This window comes from Salvelinus sp. IW2-2015, linkage group LG32 (assembly GCF_002910315.2).
Source record: "Salvelinus sp. IW2-2015 linkage group LG32, ASM291031v2, whole genome shotgun sequence".
Taxonomy (NCBI): domain Eukaryota; kingdom Metazoa; phylum Chordata; class Actinopteri; order Salmoniformes; family Salmonidae; genus Salvelinus; species Salvelinus sp. IW2-2015.
In genome coordinates this window covers 26,038,431-26,059,248 of record NC_036871.1, presented here as the reverse complement: position 1 = coordinate 26,059,248, position 20,818 = coordinate 26,038,431, and the positions used below count along the sequence as shown (strand labels likewise).

The window sequence follows — 20,818 nt, the reverse complement described above, 5'->3', positions numbered from 1 at the left end:
TTGGCCCAGCATTGTCCGGGTTAGGGTTTGGCCGGGGTTGGCCGTCATTGTAAATAAGAATTTGTTCTCAACTGACTTGCCTAGTTAAATAATGAACTTGTCACATGATACGTCACTACACTACTTAATACGTCTAGCGAAACAGAATGTGAGCTCGTGTGATCAGGATGGTGGATCAGGTCAGAGTACCACCACTGCACTCAAATGAACCCACAGTGTGACACAAAAAAAGAGCAAATCAAACTGAACAGCTGATGGTGTTATAATGGCCTTGTAGTGTGTCCCATCAATCAATCTCTAAAGTCATGATTAAGCAATAAAGGGGATGTAAGGTTAACCATGTAGAGTGTGGCACAATCAGTGGCACAAYCAGTCCTCTCTACAACATCACCAATACTACAGTTGTCAACATTGGAACAACTGTGTCTTTAATATACAGTCGTGGCCAAAAGTTTTGAGAATGACAAAAATATTAATTTCCACAAAGTTTGCTGCTTCAGTGTCTTTAGATATTTTTGTCAGATGTTACTATGGAATACTGAAGTATAATTACAAGCATTTCATAAATGTCAAAGTATTTTATTGACAATTGCAATAGAGACCCTTCTTTTTCAAGACCTCTGCAATCCGCCCTGGCATGCTATCAATTAACTTCTGGGCCACATCCTGACTGATGGCAGCCCATTCTTTCATAATCAGTGCTTGGAGTTTGTCACAATTTGTGGGTTTTTGTTTGTCCACCTGCCTCTTGAGGATTGACCACAAGTTCTCAAAGGTCTGGGGAGTTTCCTGGCCATGGACCCAAAATATTGATGTTTTGTTCCCCGAGCCACTTAGTTATCACTTTTGCCGTATGGCAAGGTGCTCCTTCATGCTGGAAAAGGCATTGTTCGTCACCAAACTGTTCCTGGATGGTTGGGAGAAGTTGTTCTCGGAGGATGTGTTGGTACCATTCTTTATTCATGGCTGTGTTCTTACGCAAAATTGTGAGTGAGCCCACTCCCTGGCTGAGAAGCAACCCCACACATGAATGGTCTCAGGATGCTTTACTGTTGGCATGACACAGGACTGATGGTAGCGCTCACCTTGTCTTCTCCGGACAAGCTTTTTTCCGGATGCCCCAAACAATCGGAAAGGGGATTCATCAGATAAAATTACTTTACCTCAGTCCTTAGCAGTCCAATATCAGTATGCAGAATATCCAGAAAATCAGTCTATCCATGATGTTTTTCCTGGAGAGAAGTGGCTTCTTTGCTGCCCTTCTTGACACCAGGCCATCCTCCAAAAGTCTCCGCATCACTGTGCGTGCAGATGCACTCACACCTGCCTGCTGCCATTCCTGAGCAAGCTCTGTACTGGTGGTGCCCCGGTCCCGCAGCTGAATCAACTTTAGGAGACGGTCCTGGCACTTGCTGGACTTTCTTGGGCGCCTTGAAGCCTTCTTCACAACAATTGAACCGCTCTCCTTTGAAGTTCTTGATGATTCCGATAAATGGTTGATTTTGGTGCAATCTTACTGGCAGCAATATCCTTGCCTGTGAAGCACTTTTTGTGCAAAGCAATGATGACGGCACGTGTTTCCTTGCAGGTAACCATGATTGACAGAGGAAGAACAATGATTCCAAGCACCACTCCTTTTGAGCTTCCAGTCTTTATTCGAACTCAATCAGCATTACAGAGTGATCTCCAGCCTTGTCCTCGTCAACACTCACACCTGTGTTAACGAGAGAATCACTGACAAGATGTCAGCTGGTCCTTTTGTGGCAGGGCTGAAATGCAGTGGAAATGTTTTTGGGGGATTAGTTCATTTGCATGGCAAAGAGGGACTTTGCAATTAATGCAATTCATCTGATCACTCTTCATAACATTCTGGAGTATATGCCATTGCCATCATACAAACTGAGGCAGCAGACCTTGTGAAAATTAATTCTCAAAACTTTTGGCCACGACTGTACAAATCAACATTTCAGATGAGATTAACTCCTGGTAGAGGTTGTCATCATTACTTGCTTTCTGATCGCAGGGCACTGGGTCAGCTAAGTCGGGTACTAGTTTTATTTCCCATGCTTGCATATTTGCAAAATGTGTCAATTGACCTCCCAGGCTTCAATTAAAGAACAATCAAGACAATTACAAACTGGTGTGTAACAGACTGCATATAAACAGTTCTTGATTTCACTTCAAATGAGAATTTAACCCTCAGGGAAAACAACAATTACTTACTCTATTCCTTAGCTAATTGATGTTATGGAGAATCAACGGCAATATGTAAGTTTAAATGTGTATATGTTTTGTCTCCAACCAAATGTCTCTGGAAAACTAGAGTTTGAATAGAAAGTATGCAAATTAAAATGGTTGGTGCTGCTGTGTGCTATTAAAATGATCTGAGATTTGTCAGAATAATAGTAGAGAGAATGATTAATTTCAGCTTTTATTCCTTTCATCACATTCCCAGTGGGCCAGAAGTTTACATACACTCAATTAGTATTTGGTAGCATTGCCTTTAAATTGTTTAACTTGGGTCAAACGATTCGGGTAGCCTTCCACAAGCTTCCCACAATATGTTGGATGAATTTTGGCCAATTCCTCCTGGACAGAGTCTAACTGACTCAGGTAGGGCATCCTTGCTCACCATGCTTTTTCAGTTGCGCAACAAATATTCTATGTGATTGGGTCAGGGCTTTTTGATGGCCACTCCAATACCTTGACTTGTTGTCCTTAAGCCATTTTGCACAACTTTGGAAGTATGCTTGGGGTCATTGTCCATTTGGAAGACCCATTTGCGACCAAGCTTTAACTTCCTGACTGATGTGTTTAGATGTTACAATATATCACACAATTTTCCTGCCTCATGAAGCCATCTATTTTGTGAAGTGCACCAGTCCCAACTGCAGCAAAGCACCCCCACAACATGATGCTGCACCATGTGCTTCACGGTTGGGATGGTGTTCTTCGGCTTGCAAGCCTGCCTTTTTTCTCGAACATAACGATGGTTATTATGGCCAAATAGTTTTATTTTTGTTTAATCAGACCAGAGGACATTTCTCCAAAAAGTATGATCTTTGTCCCCATGTGCAGTTGCAAACCGTAGTCTGGCTTTTTTATAGCGGTTTTGGAGCAGTGGCTTCTTCTTGCTGAGCGGCCTTTCAGGTAATGTCGATATAGGACTCGTTTTACCTTGGATATACAGACTTTTGTACCTGTTTCCTGCAGCATCTTCACAAGGTCCTTTGCTGTTGTTCTGGGATTGATTTGCACTTTTGACACCAAGGTACGTTCATCTTCTAGGAGACAGAACGCGTCTCCTTCCTGAGCGGTATGATGGCTGCGTGGTCCCATGGTCTTTATACTTGCGTACTATTGTTTGTACAGATGAACGTGGTACCTTCAGGCATTTGGAAATTGCTCCCAAGGATGAACCAGACTTGTGGAGTCTACAATTATTTTTCTGAGATATTGACTGATTTCTTTTGATTTTCCCATGATGTCAAGCAAAGAGGCACTGAGTTTGAAGGTTGGCCTTGAAATACATCCACAGGTACACTTCCAATTGACTCAAATTATGTAAATTAGACTCTCAGAAGCTTCTAAAGCCATGGCATCATTTTCTGGAATTTTCCAAGCTGTTTAACAGCACAGTCAACTTAGTTTATGTAAACTTCTGACCCACTGGAATTGTGATACAGTGAAATAATCTGTCTGTAAACAATAGTTGGAGAAATTACTTGTATCATGCACAAGGTAGATGTCCTATCCGACTTGCCAAACTATAGTTTGTTAACAAGACATTTGTGGAGGGGTAGAAAAAAAAGTTTAAATGACTCCAACCTAAGTGTATGTAAACTTCTGACTTCAACTGTATTCTATCTAGCCTTGTAAAGTCAATCAGATTCACATGATATACAGTGCCTTGCAAAAGTATTCATCCCCCTTGGTGTTTTTCTTATTTTGTTGCATTACAATCTGTAATTTAAATGGATTTTAATTTGGATTTCATATAATAGACATACACAAAATAGTCAAAATTAATGAAGTGAAATGAAAATAATGACTTGTTTAAAAAAATTWAATGGAAAAGTGGTGCGTGCATATGTATTCGCCCCCCTTTGCTATGAAGCCCCTAAATAAGATCTGGTGCAACCAATTACCAACAAAAGTCACATAATTAGTTAGATTGCACACAGGTGGACCCTTATGATCACTCGGCTAAGCATGCCTCTCCTTAATGTCAATATGCCTTGTCCATTGCTGTTCTGGTTAGTGTTTATTGGCTTATTTCACTGTAGAGCCTCTAGYCCTGCTCATTAWACCTTATCCAACCTTTCAGTGCCACCACCCACACATGCGATGACATCACCTGGTTTCAATGATGTTTCGAGAGACAATATCTCTCTCATCATCACTCAATGCCTAGGTTTACCTCCACTGTATTCACATCCTACCATACCTTTGTCTGTACATTATACCTTGAAGCTATTTTATCGCCCCCAGAAACCTGCTTTTACTCTCTGTTCCGGACGTCCTAGACGACCAATTCTCATAGCTTTTAGCCGTACCCTTATCCTACTCCTCCTCTGTTCCTCTGGTGATGTAGAGGTGAATCCAGGCCCTGYRGTGGCTAGCTCCACTCCTATTCCCCAGGCGCTCTCTTTTGATTGCTTCTGTAACCGTAAAAGCCTTGGTTTCATGCATGTTAACATTAGAAGCCTCCTCCCTAAGTTTGTTTTATTCACTGCTTTAGCACACTGCCAACCTGGATGTCCTAGCCGTGTCTGAATCCTGGCTTAGGAAGACCACCAAAAACTCTGAAATCTCCATCCCTAACTACAACATTTTCAGACAAGATAGAACGGCCAAAGGGGGCGGTGTTGCAATCTACTGCAGAGATAGCCTGCAGAGTTCTGTCCTACTATCCAGGTCTGTACCCAAACAATTTGAACTTCTACTTTAAAAGATCCACCTCTCTAAAAACAAGTCTCTCACCGTTGCCGCCTGCTATAGACCACCCTCTGCCCCCAGCTGTGCTCTGGACACCATCTGTGAACTGATTGCCCCCCATCTATCTTCAGAGCTCATGCTGCTAGGTGACCTAAACCGGAACATGCTTAACACCCMAGCCATCCTACAATCTGAGCTTGATGCCCTCAATCTGACACAAATGATCAATGAACCTACCAGGTACCACCCCAAAGCCATAAACACGGGCACCCTCATAGGTATCATCCTAACCAACTTGCCCTCTAAATACACCTCTGCTGTTTTCAACCAAGATTTCAGCGATCACTGCCTCATTGCCTGCATCCATAGTGGGTCAGCGGTCAAACGACCTCCACTCATCACTGTCAAACGCTCCCTGAAACACTTCAGCGAGCAGGCCTTTCTAATCAACCTGGCCCGGGTATCCTGGAAGGATATTGAACTCATCCTGTCAGTAGAGGATGCCTGGTTATTTTTTGTAAATGCCTTCCTCACCATCTTAAATAAGCATGCCCCATTCAAGAAATGTAGAACCAGGAACAGATATAGCCCTTGGTTCTCTCCAGACCTGACTGCCCTTAACCAACACAAAAACATCCTATGGCGTTCTGCATTAGCATCGAACAGCCCCCGTGATATGAAACTTTTCAGGGAAGTTAGAAGCCAATATACACAGGCAGTTAGAAAAGCCAAAGCTAGCTTTTTCAAGCAGAAATTTGCTTCCTGCAACACAAACTCAAAAATGTTCTGGTACACTGTAAAGTCCATGGAGAATAAAAGCACTTCCTCCCAGCTGCCCACTGCACTGAGGATAGGAAACTGTCATCACCGATAAATCCACTATAATTGACAATTTCAATAAGCATTTTTCTACGGCTGGCCATGCTTTCCACCTGGCTACCCTTACCCCGGTCAACAGCACTGCACCCCCCACAGTAACTCGCCCAAGCCTTCCCCCTTTCTCCTTCTCCCTCTCCCTAATCCAGTCAGCTGATGKTCTGAAAGAGCTGCAAAATCTGGACCCCTAGAATTCAGCCAGGCTAGGTAATCTCGACCCTTTCTTTCTAAAATTATCTGCCGAAATTGTTGCAATCCCTATTACTAGCCTGTTCAACCTCTCTTTCGTGTCGTCTGAGATTCCCAAAGATTGGAAAGCTGCTGCGGTCATCCCCCTCTTCAAAGGGGGGGACACTATTGACCCAAACTGCTTCAGACCTATATCTATCCTACCCTGCCTTTCTAAGGTCTTTGAAAGCCAAGTCAACAAACAGATTACCGACCATTTCGAATCCCACCCCACCTTCTCCACTATGCAATCTGGTTTCAGAGATGGTCATGGGTGCACCTCAGCCACGCTCAAGGTCCTAAATGATATCATAACCGCCATCGATAAACAATACTGTGCAGCCGTATTCATTGACCTGGCCAAGGCTTTCGACTCTGTCAATCACCACATCCTCATCGGCAGAATCAATAGCCTTGGTTTCTCAATTGATTGCCTCGCCTGGTTCACCAACTACAGTACTTCTCTGATAGAGTTCGGAGGGCATGTTGTCCGGACCTCTGGCAGTCTCTATGGGGGTACCACAGGGTTCAATTCTTGGGCCGACTACTTCTGGCCCTTCTTTGGACACTGTGTTATCAACCTTCCAGACGAGCTTCAATGCCATACAATTCTCCTTCCGTGGCCTCCAACTGCTCTTAAATACAAGTAAAACTAAATGCATGCTCTTCAACCGATCGCTGCCTGCACCTGCCCGCCCGTCCAGCATCACTACTCTGGACGGTTCTGACTTAGAATATGTGGACAACTACAAATACCTAGGTGTCTGGTTAGACTGTAAACTCTCCTTCCAGATTCACATCAAACATCTCCAATCCAAAGTTAAATCTAGAATTGGCTTCCTATTTCGCAACAAAGCCTCCTTCACTCATGCTGCCACACATACCCTCGTAAAACTGACCATCCTACCGATCCGATGTCATTTACAAAATAGCCTCCAATACCCTACTCAATCAATTGGATGCAGTCTATCACAGTGCCATCCGTTTTGTCACCAAAGCCTCATATACTACCCACCACTGCGACCTGTATGCTCTCGTTGGCTGGCCCTCGCTTCATACTCGTCGCCAAACCCACTGGCTCCAGGTCATCTACAAGACCCTGCTAGGTAAAGTCCCCCCTTATCTCAGCTCGCTGGTCACCATAGCAGCACCCACCTGTAGCATGCGCTCCAGCAGGTATATCTCTCTGGTCACCCCAAAAACCAATTCCTCCTTTGGCCGCCTCTCCTTCCAGTTCTCTGCTGCCAATGACTGGAACGAACTACAAAAATCTCTGAAACTGGAAACATCTTCCTCACTAGCTTTAAGCACCAGCTGTCAGAGCAGCTCACAGATTACTGCACCTGTACATAGCCCATCTATAATTTATCCCAAACTACTACCCCTTCCCCTACTGTATTTATTTATTTATTTATTTTGCTCCTTTGCACCCCATTATTTATATTTCTACTTTGCACATTCTTCCACTGCAAATCTACCAATCCAGTGTTTTACTTGCTATATTGTATTTACTTCGCCACCATGGCCTTTTTTTGCCTTTCCCTCCTTTATCTCATCTCATTTTCTCACATTGTATATAGACTTATTTTTCTACTGTATTATTGACTATGTTTGTTTTACCCCATGTGTAACTCTGTGTTGCTGTATGTGTCGAACTGCTTTGCTTTATCTTGGCCAGGTTGCAATTGTAAATGAGAACTTGTTCTCAACTTGCCTACCTGGTTAAATAAAGGTGAAATAAAAAAAATTWAAAAAATGTAAGTGTCAAATGATCTCAGTATATATACACCTGAAAGGCCCCAGAGTCTGCAACACCACTAAGCAAGTGGCACCATGAAGACCAAGGAGCTCTCCAAACAAGTCAGGAACACAGTTGTGGAGAAGTACAGATCAGGGTTGGGTTATTAAAAAACATATGTTAAATGGAAGAAGGTACTCTGGTCAGATGAGACTAAAATTGAGCTTTTTGGCCATCAAGGAAAACGCTATGTCTGGCGCAAACCCAACACTTCTCATCACCCTGAGAATACCATCCCCACAGTGAAGCATGGTGGTGGCAGCATCATGCTGTGTGGATGTTTTTCATTGGCAGGGACTGGAAACTGGTCAGAATTGAAGGAATGATGGATTGTGCTAAATTGAGGGAAACCTGTTTCAGTCTACCAGAGATTTGAGACTGGGATGGAGGTTCACCTACCAGCAGGACAATTACCCTAAGCATACTGCTAAAGCAACACTCGAGTGGTTTAAGGGGAAACATTTAAATGTCTTGGAATGGCCTAGTCAATGCCCAGACCTCCAACCAATTGAGAATGTGTGGTATGACTTAAAGATTGCTGTACACCAGCGGAACCCATCCAACTTGAAGGAGCTGGAGCAGTTTGCCTTGAAGAATGGGCAAAAATCCCAGTGGCTAGATGTGCCAAGCTGATAGAGACATACCCCAAGAGACTTGCAGCTGTAATTGCTGCAAAAGGTTGCTCTACAAAGTATTGACTTTGGGGGGGGGGGTGAATAGTTATGCACGCTCAAGTTTCTGTTTTATTGTCTTATTTCTTGTTTGTTTCAAAATAAAAAAATATTTTGCATCTTCAAAGTGGTAGGCATGTTGTGTAAATGAAATGATACAACCCCCCMAAAAAATCTATTTTAATTCCAGGTTGTAAGGCAACAAATAGGAGGGGGTGAATACTTTTGCAAGCCACTGTATTTACTAAAACTAACAATACAGCAGCTAGAACCTATCCAGGAAGAGGAAGAGGAGGAGAAGGATGAGGAAGAGAAAAAAGAGCAGGAGGTGGTGGATGATCAGGAGAAAGAAGAGGATGAGTCTCCACTAAAGGTGTGGAGGCCAAGCCGGCAGTCCCGTTCTCTGGACCAGAGTAGTGCTGCACAGGTGGAGATCTACAATCTCTCTGTACCATATCCAAATATCACCCAGACCACAAGTGACCTTGGGGAGGAGATTACCCCACCAAGATTCACACTCCCTAGGAAACATAGCGCAAAGGCTGATGGGGAAGAGGATGGAGTTCATCTGGAAGTAGAGGTAACCCACTTGGGCACAGACGTCAATTCAACGCCTATTCCATTTCTGCTCAACGTAATTACATTGAAAGGATGTGGAAACAACGTTGATTTAACCAGTATGTGCCCAGTGGGAAGTAGCCTGTTCTCCCAACTCATCTTCTAACTTTATATTTTTGTTGATGTTTAATGCAAGGATTTACATTTCAGCCACAGCTAACCATCAACAGAAGAGTGAAACAAACATCTCGTACAAGGAGGAGACTCTCCTGGTCATCGTCAGATGAAGAGCTACCAACACCACAACGACCACGGAAGAGGAGATCGGAGGACGAGCTACCACCACCACAGAAGAAAAGAGGGGCTAGGGGACGGAGAAAGGTGCCAACTGCAGTGAGTATCAATAATAAGCCTGTAGTCATGATGGTCTGGACAAACAAAATACATGTACATCACCAGCCAAAAGTTTGGACACACCTACTCATTCAAGAGTTTTCCTTTATTTTATTTTAAAAAAACTATTTTCTACATTGTAGAATAATAGTAAAGACATCAAAACTATGTAATAACACATATGGAGTCATATAGTAACCAAAAAAAATGTTTAAAAAATAAAGATATTTTAGATTCTTCAAAGTAGCCACCCTTTTCCTTGATGACAGCTTTGGACACACCTAGTCATTCAAGGGTGTTTCTTTATCTTTACTATTTTCTATATTGTAGAATAACACATATGGAATCATGTTTTAACAAAATAAGTATATATACTTTAGATTTTAGATTCTTCAAAGTAGCCACCCTTTGCCTTGATAACAGCTTTGCACACTATTGGCATTCTCTCAACCAGCTTCATGAGGTAGTCACCTGGAATGCATTTCAATTAACAGGTGTGCCTTGTTAAAAGTTAATTTGTGGAATTTCTTTCCTCCTTAACTTCTCTAGGATATGTGGGACGCTACCGTCCCACTTGGCCAATAGCCAGGGAAAATGTAGAGCGCCAAATTATTATTTTTTAATATAAAATCAAACTTTCATTAAATCACACATGTATGATACCAAATTAAAGCTACACTCGTTGTGAATCCAGCCTCCATGTCAGATTTCAAAAAGGCTTTTCGGCGAAAGCATAAGATGCTATTATCTGATGATAGCACAACAGTAAACAAAGAGAGTGTAGCATATTTCAACACTGCAGGCACGACACAAAACGCAGAAATAAAATATAAATCATGCCTTACCTTTGACGAGATTCTTTTGTTGGCACTCCAATATGTCCCATAAACATCACAAATGGATCTTTTGTTCGATTAATTCCGTCCATATATATCCAAATTGTCCATTTATTTGGCGTGGTTGATCCAGAAAAAAACTGCTTCCAATTTGCGCAAAGTCACTACAAAATATCTCAAAAATTACCTCTAAACTTTGCCAAAACATTTCAAACTACTTTTGTAATACAACTTAAGGTATTTGTAAACGTTAATAATCGATCAAATTGAAGACGGGTCTATCTGTTTTCAATACAGGAGATCAACAAACTAACGCTACTTTTCTAGTCTTGCGCAACTCTCAAACAGTACACATGACGTTACACTGTTTCCAGGTGGCCTCACTTCTTCATTGCACAAAGGAATAACCTCAACCTATTTCCAAAGAGTGGTGACATCCAGTGGAAGCRGTAGGAACTGAAAACAGGGTGATTAGAATTCCAGTATTCCAATGAAAACTCATTGAACAGACAGTGACTTAAAAAGAAAAAAAAATGGTTAGTCCTCGGGGTTTTGCCTGCTACATATGTTCTGTTATACTTACAGACATGATTCAAACAGTTTTAGAAACTTCAGAGTGTTTTCCATACAAATCTACTAATAATATGCATATCTTATATTCTGTGGATGAGTAGAAGGAAGTTGAAATTGGGCACGCTATTTATCGAATAGTGAATTTGCTGCCCCCTATCCTAGAGAAGTTAATGCGTTTGAGTCAATCAGTTGTGTTGTGACAAGGTAGGGGTGGTATACAGAAGATAGCCCTATTTGGTAAAATACCATATTATGGCAAGAACAGATCAAATAAGCAAAGAGAAACGACAGTCCATCATTACTTTAAGACAAGAAGGTCAGTCAATCCGGAATAGTWMAAGAACATTGAAAGTTTCTTCAAGTGCAGTCACAAAAACCATCAAGCGCTATGATGAAACTGGCTCTCTATAGGACAGCCACAGGAAAGGAAGACCCAGAGTTACCTCTGCTGCAGAGGATACGTTCATTAGTTACCAGCCTCAGAAATTGCAGCCCAAATAAATGCTAAACAGAGTTCAAGTAACAGACACATCTCAACATGAACTGTTCAGAGGGGACTGTGTGAATCAGGCCTTCATGGTTGAATTTCTGCAAAGAAACCACTACTAAAGGACACCAATAATAAGAAGAGACATGCTTGGGCCAAGAAACACGAGGAATGGACATTAGACCAGTGGAAATCTGTCCTTTGGTCTGATGATTCCAAATTTTAGGTTTTTGGTTCCAACCGCCGTGTCTTTGTGAGACGCAGAGTAGGTGAACGGATGCTCTCCGTATATGTGTGGTTCCCACCGTGAAGCATGGAGGAGGAGGTGTGATGGTGTGGGGGTGATTTATTTAGAATTCAAGGCCCACTTAACCAGCATGGCTACCACAGCATTCTGCAGCGATACGCCATCCCATCTGGTTTGCGCTTAGCAATCCTTATGAAGCTGGTTGAGAGAATGCCAAGAGTGTGCAATGCTGTCATCAAGGCAAAGGGTTTGCTATTTTGATTTGTTTAACACTTTTTTTGGTTACTATATGATTCCATATGTGTTATTTTGCAGTGTTGATGTCTTCACTATTATTCTACAATGTAGAAAATAGTACAAATAAAGAACAAAGGTTGAATGAGTCGGTGCTTCCAAACTTTTGACTGGTACTGTACATCAAAAGTACATTTAATTATAGTGATCAAACACACATTTTGATCATTTTGTCCATGATACTCTCTTCACTATATCCCTGTAGGAGGATTTTTTCCCACAATGGCTGGTGAATTTGATGCACAACATTGAGGAGGCTACAACACATGAGCTGGTTGTTGAGTAGGCTTGCAACATGACTAAAGGGCATCCAATAAATCATTGCAAGATGATACATACTGTGTGTCACTAAAGCATACAATGCAAGAGAAATACATGTGTCTGATTCATGAACACGAATAAAGGTTATCTGGACGTTATCCAGGGTACACCTCCAGTGTACCAATTGTGTTTACCAAGGCCAGCATTTCATCAGACTGGGAAAATAACAGGGTCGTTCCATAAAATGAGTCCCTTTTGGGTAGTGTAACTCTGTAAAAATATTCCGATAGCCAATTAAGTGCAAAATAAAGTAACAGGGTTGATGATTTCATCTTAAATCAGCCATACATTCCCTTATGAATGGAAGCTTTTGTGAGCAGCAATTGAATGCAAGCTTCAGAATTTTTTTTATTGTTAAAATAATTCTAGCCTGTCTATCTATGGGTAGACTTAGCGGAGTTGCCAAAAACCGGATGCATACATTTTTTCAGGGATACAGCTAATTCCACCCAGCTTMATTTTCCCCTGAAAACAATGTAGGAACTCCGCTCAGGCATTTTCTTTTACGTCTGATACTTTAGGTTAATCTATGGGTAACAGGGTGTACATGTTAGAAGTTACAGAGGGACATGCCAAAATACAGAATTTTGGCACTTTAGCAAGTCTGATTTATTGAATTTTACATGTGGTCTATACTAAAGGGCACTTAATTTAATATAACATGCTTTTTAAATGCAATATTGGTGCACAGTTTCTTCTTAAAACATCAAAGGGATGTAAAAGGAACTCATTTCGTGGAATGACCCAACAACCTTTCACTATCCACATATGACAAGGTAGTTTCAGTTGGTGTAACAAGACACTGACAAATAGTCCAGTCATTGCACAAAGTCACCATGCGATGAAAAACACAAGGTATCATAGAGGCACAGAGAGACAGTGTGTGTCAAGGTATGGGGGAGGGGTGTAGAGGTGTTCAGTGTTAACCGTAGATAAAGTGTGATTAACTAATACTACACCAGGAAGTGACCAATTAAAAAAGACATTCTCCAGACAAACATGTTATGGTTGCATGGTTATGTAACTGATGGGATGATCATGTTTATGTACCCTGCAGATGACCCTTAGTCCACCACATGGGCTGGTTTTTGAAAGTAGAGTTGAATCAAGTCATATCCAGTTCATGACTGACCTATAACTTCTGACCCTTAAGTAAGTCATGTACCAAAGGATGAATCTCAATGCACAACTTAACATCAATCCATTGTTAGTTTGTCCCCCACATCATACAGTATGTACAGTATGAACGATCGAGGGGTCAAAACCAAAAAAACAACTCATTGATTTTGCAATGTTTTCCAACATCACCTTGTACAATCACTCCTCGTCCCAGAGTAAATATTGACGACAGGGCAGGCTTGCAGCTTCAGTGAACCCCAGTTCAGATCTACACACTCTACCAGAGGTCAACCCACCCAATACAGCTAATGCTGCTCCTGCGCTGTCTAGCCAAAATGTTTAATATCTGGAGTCACTGGTTCAAACATTAACCTCCCTGAGGGTCAGAGCTCTGTATAAATACTGCAACTCCTTTGTTCTGAGAATTCATTTCAGAAAGAAAGAAGGAAACCTATAGATGCCTATCTACAGTATATTGTGCTTGTCATAAGTACTTGAGGACTAAGCAAAAACTACACTTGAAGATTAAAGACTGCACTTGAAGAAAATTCATATCTACACCTGACTGTAGATTTTAGTTTCTTTCTACACCTGAAGATTTGAGATGCTCGGATTATATGAGAAGTTGACCCTGCTGGCAGCGATGTCATTGTCCCTCCTGACCTCTCTGGCCCAGTCTTCCCCTGTGGTGGGCCCGGAGCCTATTCGCTGTGCCCCCTGTACCCAGGAGAAGCTGGATGAATGCCCGGCCATCTCCCCAGACTGTAAGCAGGTTCTAAGGGAGCCGGGCTGTGGCTGCTGCTTGGCATGTGCCCTGGAGAAGGGGGCCTCCTGTGGGGTATACACGGCACACTGTGCTCAGGGGTTAAAATGCAGCCCAAGAGCTGGGGATCCCAGACCCCTCCACTCCCTCACCAGAGGACAGGCCATCTGCACTGAGGACCAGGGACAAGGTAGACTCAGCTTTGATTCCTTCCTTCAGCTATTACTTACTTATAAAGATGTTGGACAATCTACAAATTAAACCTTTTTTGACAACATAATCAAAAAGATAGAATCTAAACTTATGTAAAACATGGTATACTTACCCACTAATTTCTCTCTCTAATCCACAGAGGAAGTAGAAGGGGTGCCAGACCACAGCTCCCTAACCTACTTCCTGGGACTCAACACCCCCTTTGACACCAAAAATGAGGGGGCTCAGGAGAGCATCAAGGCCAAGGTCAACACCATCCGCAAGAAACTGGTGGAACAGGTATGCACAGTATTCAATCTGAAGCAGGGCCGCCACTTTGGTTTTAGAAGTGGGGGGTACATAACCTGGTGGGGAGTCAGGGGGTCCTCCCCCAGATTTTGGGGGCTATCTAAAGCTAATTTCCTGCAATTTTACACAATCCAATCTATAACAAAAAGTATGCAAACATGCCCACAGTCATCAAGCTAGGTAAGAGATCCTTATTAAATATGTTTGTGGTTAATAAGACAGAACTTGATCAAAGGTAATTCAATAATAAATATTGTGTTGCACCTTTAACCAATAGCCTAACAAATGAACGACTCTTGAAAAAAAGACGTTGATTCTCTTTATTAAAACATCCTCTATATCAAATTTCACCTAGACCAACAAGCCAGCCCGAGCTGCCACCCCGACCAATCTAGTCAATAACTCAACTCTTTTCCCAACACAATTTCCTTCTCAGGTCACACCTTTAATTTTGTTTAATTCCCAAAGGGAAAGGTTTGGAAACAAAATCTAAGCAAAAAAGAAAAACGACATACACCTCAAATATACATGAACACAGAAACAGCAAATTCTCCATATAATTAATCTCATAGGACTAATAGTACTGTAGAGCTCTTTTTATTTGCACACAGTATAGCTGGGTTGCCCTGTCCTGTCCCTAGGGGTCCACCACCCTGCATTGCCCCAACCCATCACACCCCATTCAGCTTTAGGATCTTAGTGAAACATTCCTAATTGGTTTTGGTAGTAGTAGGAGTGACAAAGTGACAACCCACAGGACGGCAGACGCCAGGGTTAGGACTGAGCAGCCCAGCAGCTAGGGATTGCCTAAATAGGTATCTCCCCTGAAGTGGGTATCTTTTCAATACAGACTCCTTTAGTCGTACTGTATTCCATATAAGGCATCCAGTCCTTATGAAAGGTGCCCATTATGCCCTTAATCTTGTAATAAATAAAATCTAGTGATACATAACTTGACATTGTGGGAGGATAACCAACCTTCCTATTAATGTAAATGAATTTCTTAGCCAGTATAAATACTTGAATACACAGTTTTTCAGATAAGTCTCCGGTATCAACAGTGAGAAGGGAGAATCTGTAGCCATGCTGAGACAAAAGAACATACTCTTTTACCAGAATTCAGCCATGCAGCCTTCACAAGCCCATAAAATATGCAAACATGTCCCCTTGTGTGTTTTAAACCTCCAGGAGAGGAATGACATTTCTGAGTGCATCTAACTCAGTTTCACTGGCATATAGTACGTTCTATGGATGGTCTTAAACTGCAGTCATTTATGTCTGAGATGATATGAACATGACTGGGCATTCTAACACATCTGTATCCATTCATCATCATCAATAGCGTCTCCCAGGTCTTCCTCACATTTTAGTTTTACATGTTTTGTGTCATCAGGAAAAGCCTCTATCAACCCTTGAAACAGTTTGGAAATCGACTTTGGAGGTTTGTCAGACTGCCTTAAAATAGCATCTGGCTTGTCCAGTGTTTGCTACACAGAGAGAATGAATTGTTGTATGTGCAAAAATTCACCTCACCTCTGTCACAGACTGGTCTTCCCTGGCTGCCTGACCCTGCTGAGACCCTTGTCACCATCTGATCCTCCTAAAATGAGGCATGACAAATAATTACCTTAGTGTACATTATATTATCCAAGAATAGAATCAATGGTTCAATCATTGAAATGACCATTATTCCCAGATCCCAGATCCCAGACTGTAGCTTTAATCTTCAGCTGCTGTCCTGTAGATACTGTAGGTCGACCCATCAATTCAAGATGGAACATTGTATCATTCACTGATATTGTTAATATACTGCAAAATTCACCTGAGCTCCGTAGACTGGTTTTCCCTGGCTGTCTGACCCTGCTCGGACCCATGTCACCATCTGATCCTGCTAAGACATGATGAGCATAGTGTTGTGTACTGACTGCACTAGCGGGCTGCATTCCCGTGGGATTCCTGCGAGACCTGCAGTTCCTGACTGAGATCATTGCAGTGCTGTCAGCATTTCTCATACTGTGGGCGGGAGCGGGGGTCAGAATTTTTTGTTGTCTCTCAGATTATTTGGAAACGGTCCTCTTTCTGCTTTGCATGTGTTAGCCTACCTATTGTATTAAAAGCACATATTTTTCGCATTATTCACACAGAATTTTCTGCTTCAACTTCAGTAGTCTACCCCTCCTAGTTGGGCGTGAGAGTTCAAGTGCACCTAGTATGTGTGGTCTCATTGAAATAGAGTAGGCTGCCTACATGGGCAGAGAATCCCATGGCAGTGAATATGAAATTTACTTAAATATAATTAGACTGTAGTTTACTACAGTGTCTGTAAATATATATGATAATGGAAAGAAGTGGAGGGCGTTCAACCAACGTGTGTCGAAAGGACAATCAAAAAATGTAATCATTATTGAAAAGGAAAAGGCATAACGCGCACGTAGGCTAAGTCGTGAGCTAGCGTTGAACCTTTTCATTTTCAATAAGTATTGATTACCCATTTATTTGTCTCTGCCTGCAAATGGTCCCCTAAAGGGTAGGCTGTGTCCTATAGGCCTATACAAAATGTAGCAAGTGCCACTCATTCTTGCTGCTTCCAGTTCAGTAGCCACACCTGTGAGATCAGGTGCACGTGTAGTCTCAATTAAATAGAGTAGGCTGTAGCCTATGCATGGGCACGGAGGCAGTTAAATTTACTTCCTAAATAGACCTATGATTAGGTTATAGTTTACTACATTGCCTAAATATTGATCACCCAACTCTGCTCTCTTCAAACTACATTTAGCAAATTGGCTGACATAGCCTAGTAATACAATATAAGGGCCATGTGAGAATCTCTGGTAATTTAACCTATTTCTTAAGTTATTTTTGTGCATTTGATATTGAAAGCAAGAAAGCAAGCAGGTGCGGAAGTGGGATGAAGAAATCATTCCTGCGCAGACCTCTACTGTGCACCATGACAGTGAAGCATGTAACGTTAGAGCCATTTATTACTATGCCAGTGTGAAAAGTAAGGAATTAGCTAGGGAAACTAACATTACATTGCCATACTGACTAATAAAAGTCACATTGCACTGAAAAAAACGTCAGAAAATCAATATTCAATCATTTGGCCGATGGTTTGATTGAGGCAAAAAGAATAGCTAACGTTCGACAACCTTTGGACAGCTCTCTCTAACGGTACATCAACTGGCGATAGCTAGCCAAGTTAAATTACTTCTGAAACGGGACAAAACAAAGGCTACAAAACATTTCCATACAAACAACAGCTGTTATATAATAATAATAGCCACCTCATATCGCTGTCTGACAGAACTGGAGGCTAGAGCTGACCTGGCTGTGGTAGCTAGCATAGCTTATTCATTCACCTCAGTCGAGAGGGGATAAACCATTAGCTATTGTTACATGTCAGTTACAATACTAGCTCAGCACTGCAAATTAACACTAGTAAAAAAAAATCTGTTAAGTTAAACAGCAGTTACCTTAACTAAATAGTAGCCAGTTTCTGCTCTGCTTGCTTTTACAACTCGGTGAAAGAGCGCAACACATACACACTGAACTATACTCAACTCTCTCAAGCTGGTCCAGCCAGCCTTCCAGCAGCTTTGCCTTCACACAGCCTGTCAGCCCGCTCTGTGGTGTTCACGAGGTCCTAAATCCAGCAGGCTGAACACTCCAAACAGCCTACCCGACTGCTCGGAGGCGTCCGCATGGTCCTAAAGCACACTGTTGCCGCTTTTTGTATCACATTGCAATGATAAAACTGGGGGTGACAAAAATGCAATTTCAAAATGTGTGGGAGGGAGTGGGCATAACCCGCCCAGTGAAAGTCGCGCCCCTGACCTGACGTACTGTCAAGGTTCGGTAGGTCTTCAGACTGTAATGGTGGAACAGGTGGGCACAACTTACATATGTATCAAGCTTCTGATCAGTACTCCCCCTCTGCATGTAATCTTATTCATTGTGATCTAAAAGGCTAAACTCCCTTACAAAAAAGATTGGAGTATTGAAACAACAGTAAAAGTGCAGCAACTGCAGTCGACAGTGGTATTTTGGACGCAGTAATTGCAGAATAACTGCAGTGTACTGCAATTGAAMTGCAGTTAGACTGCACTGTTACTGTAGTAAAAAAAACACTGGTATATTGAACACAGTATTTGCAGCATACAGCAGTTATACTGCACTCTGATTGCAATCTTWTTTTCGTAAGGGCTGATCCTAAATCAGGTGCTTTATACGGCCCCGGACTTACTTTCTTCTTCTTCAGCTGTAGCTTAGTGGAGAGAACCTAATTTAGAGTTCAAGACAATTTAGCTCTTAGCCACCAGGGGAAGCTGTTGCCATTTTAACAAAAACCACCCAGACTCAGTGAGAAAATGTTATTCCCTTGAGATGATATTTGCTTTGCATTTTACCACATGACAATTTAATGTTCTTAGTCAGATATAACAACTTAGTATAGGACCAAAAGGCTCCTTAACAGCTTCTACCCCCAAGCCATAAGACTGAACAATTAATCAAATAGCTACCTGGACTATTTTCATTGACCCCCCCATTTGTTTTTACAGTGCTGCAACTCCGTTTATTATCTATGCATAGTCACTTTACCCCTACCTACATGTACAAATTACCTCGAGTAACCTGTACCCCCGCACATTGACTCGGTACAGGTATCCCCTGTATATAGCCTTGTTATTGTTACCATATTGTGTTACTTTTTATTATTTTTTACTTTAGTTTATTTGTTAAATATTTTCTTAACTCTTTCTTGAACTGCATTGTTGGTTAAGGGCTTGTAAGTAAACATTTCACGGTAAGGTTGTATTCGGTGCATGTGACAAATAAAGTTTGAATTGATTTCATAATGTATTCTATGTCCATCTTGCTGTGTTTATTATACAGTATGTTTTGTATCAGATGTTGACTGTTCTCTTTGTCTTATCCCCAGGGTCCCTGCCACATTGAGCTGCATGCAGCTCTGGACAAGATAACCAGCTCTCAGCAGGAACTAGGAGAGAAGTTCACCAATTTCTACCTACCCAACTGTGACAAACATGGCTTCTACAAGGCCAAGCAGGTAAGGCATATCACCAGAGCTGTAGGTTTGTTTAGCAATAGCATTAGCTCATTAGTGGTTGATAGTAGGACCAGGGAGTTTTCTTGTGATCTGACCAGGAAAACATTTATCAATGCAGTGAAGTTGATCCATGTAATTTAATATATTGCCCCCTCTTCTGTTGTGTTCTAGTGTGAGTCGTCTCTGGTGGGACCCCCTGCCAGGTGTTGGTGTGTGTTCTCCTGGAATGGGAAGAAGATTCTGGGGTCCAATTATCTACTAGGAGGCTTAGAGTGCCAGCTGGAGCTCACTCACTAAATCATGGACACTCTGACCCACATTCACAGGCACATGCATGCACACATATTGACACATATACAGAGTATTTTTTACTCCGCTTAAACCCACATATAGGTGCCCTCAAACCTACACACATCCGCATCATATATACTGACGCTCTTTTACAAACACATACAAATACACACTCATTCAAATAAGCACACATTTTCATTTAAAAAAAATATGTAATTACTCTTAATTTATTTACGTGACGTATCACACCTTATTTATTCAAAACGTGTATGTGCTTACTAGTATGAACCATTTGTCATTTTTAGATTATTTATGTTTCCTATTTTCTGATTGTAAATAGGGCAACAGTGTATGCATTTGTCTTTCTGACTAAATAACTCCATCTCTGAAGACCACAGGTCTCCAGCTCTGCCAAACCCAGTTCAGGGTCTTCAGAATCTGTTTTTGATTCATTCAACCAGGTGGACCCGTGCACAGTAAATGAAACAACACAGCCATTCATTCATTCAACATGTTGACAGTTTTGGAAGGTATTCTCATTGACATTTCCTCAATGGGTATCGGGGAAATACTTAAAGTTCCACAAGTATGCATCTGGTGGCCAGGCACAAACATATCACTGCTCATCCAAGCCCCTGTTTGGTTTTGGGGGAGTTTTTCTGTCTTCATCTACCTCTACTGGTCTGTGCAGGTCTTCTGGTTTAGCAGATGTTTTTTGGGACAGTTCTTTCTCCCAACTCTCTGCACGTACACCACCCTCCTCATGTGAGGTCATTGTTTTATTTGTCTGAAAGGAAGTTCTCTTTTGTTTGATGAAATGTCTGTATTTATTATGTCAAACTATTCCTGACAGCAA

The 20,818-nt window shown here is 41.8% G+C and overlaps 2 protein-coding genes across 3 annotated transcripts; both read left to right on the top strand.

Annotated features, from left to right (window-relative positions):
- Positions 1–2,197: 2,197 nt before the first annotated feature.
- Positions 2,198–12,239, top strand: LOC111956339 (structural maintenance of chromosomes protein 4-like). Of its 2 annotated transcripts, none has more exons than XM_023976797.2 (4): positions 2,198–2,268; positions 8,702–9,091; positions 9,280–9,462; positions 12,105–12,239. In XM_023976797.2, the coding sequence occupies exons 1-4, from the start codon at positions 2,248–2,250 to the stop codon at positions 12,183–12,185; spliced, it is 675 nt and encodes a 224-aa protein (XP_023832565.1). In that variant the 5' UTR covers positions 2,198–2,247; the 3' UTR covers positions 12,186–12,239. The 2 variants fall into 2 exon arrangements, with proteins under 2 accessions (XP_023832565.1, XP_070292872.1); XM_070436771.1 differs by having other exon boundaries at positions 2,199–2,268; positions 8,774–9,091.
- Positions 12,240–13,768: 1,529 nt separating this feature from the next.
- Positions 13,769–20,562, top strand: LOC111957040 (insulin-like growth factor-binding protein 1). The gene is made up of 4 exons (XM_023977754.3): positions 13,769–14,292; positions 14,455–14,594; positions 19,543–19,671; positions 19,843–20,562. Exons 1-4 carry the CDS (start codon positions 13,944–13,946, stop codon positions 19,966–19,968), a joined length of 744 nt encoding a protein of 247 aa, XP_023833522.1. The 5' UTR covers positions 13,769–13,943; the 3' UTR covers positions 19,969–20,562.
- Positions 20,563–20,818: the final 256 nt, after the last annotated feature.

Coding starts and splice junctions, on each gene's coding strand:
- LOC111957040 (XM_023977754.3), top strand. CDS start 13,944: ATGCTCGGATTATATGAGAAGTTGACCCTGCTGGCAGCGATGTCATTG. Junction 14,293..14,454: donor CACTGAGGACCAGGGACAAG/GTAGACTCAGCT, acceptor TCTAATCCACAG/AGGAAGTAGAAGGGGTGCCA. Junction 19,672..19,842: donor GCTTCTACAAGGCCAAGCAG/GTAAGGCATATC, acceptor GTTGTGTTCTAG/TGTGAGTCGTCTCTGGTGGG.
- LOC111956339 (XM_023976797.2), top strand. CDS start 2,248: ATGGAGAATCAACGGCAATAT. Junction 9,092..9,279: donor GAGTTCATCTGGAAGTAGAG/GTAACCCACTTG, acceptor TTTACATTTCAG/CCACAGCTAACCATCAACAG. Junction 9,463..12,104: donor GGAGAAAGGTGCCAACTGCA/GTGAGTATCAAT, acceptor ATATCCCTGTAG/GAGGATTTTTTCCCACAATG.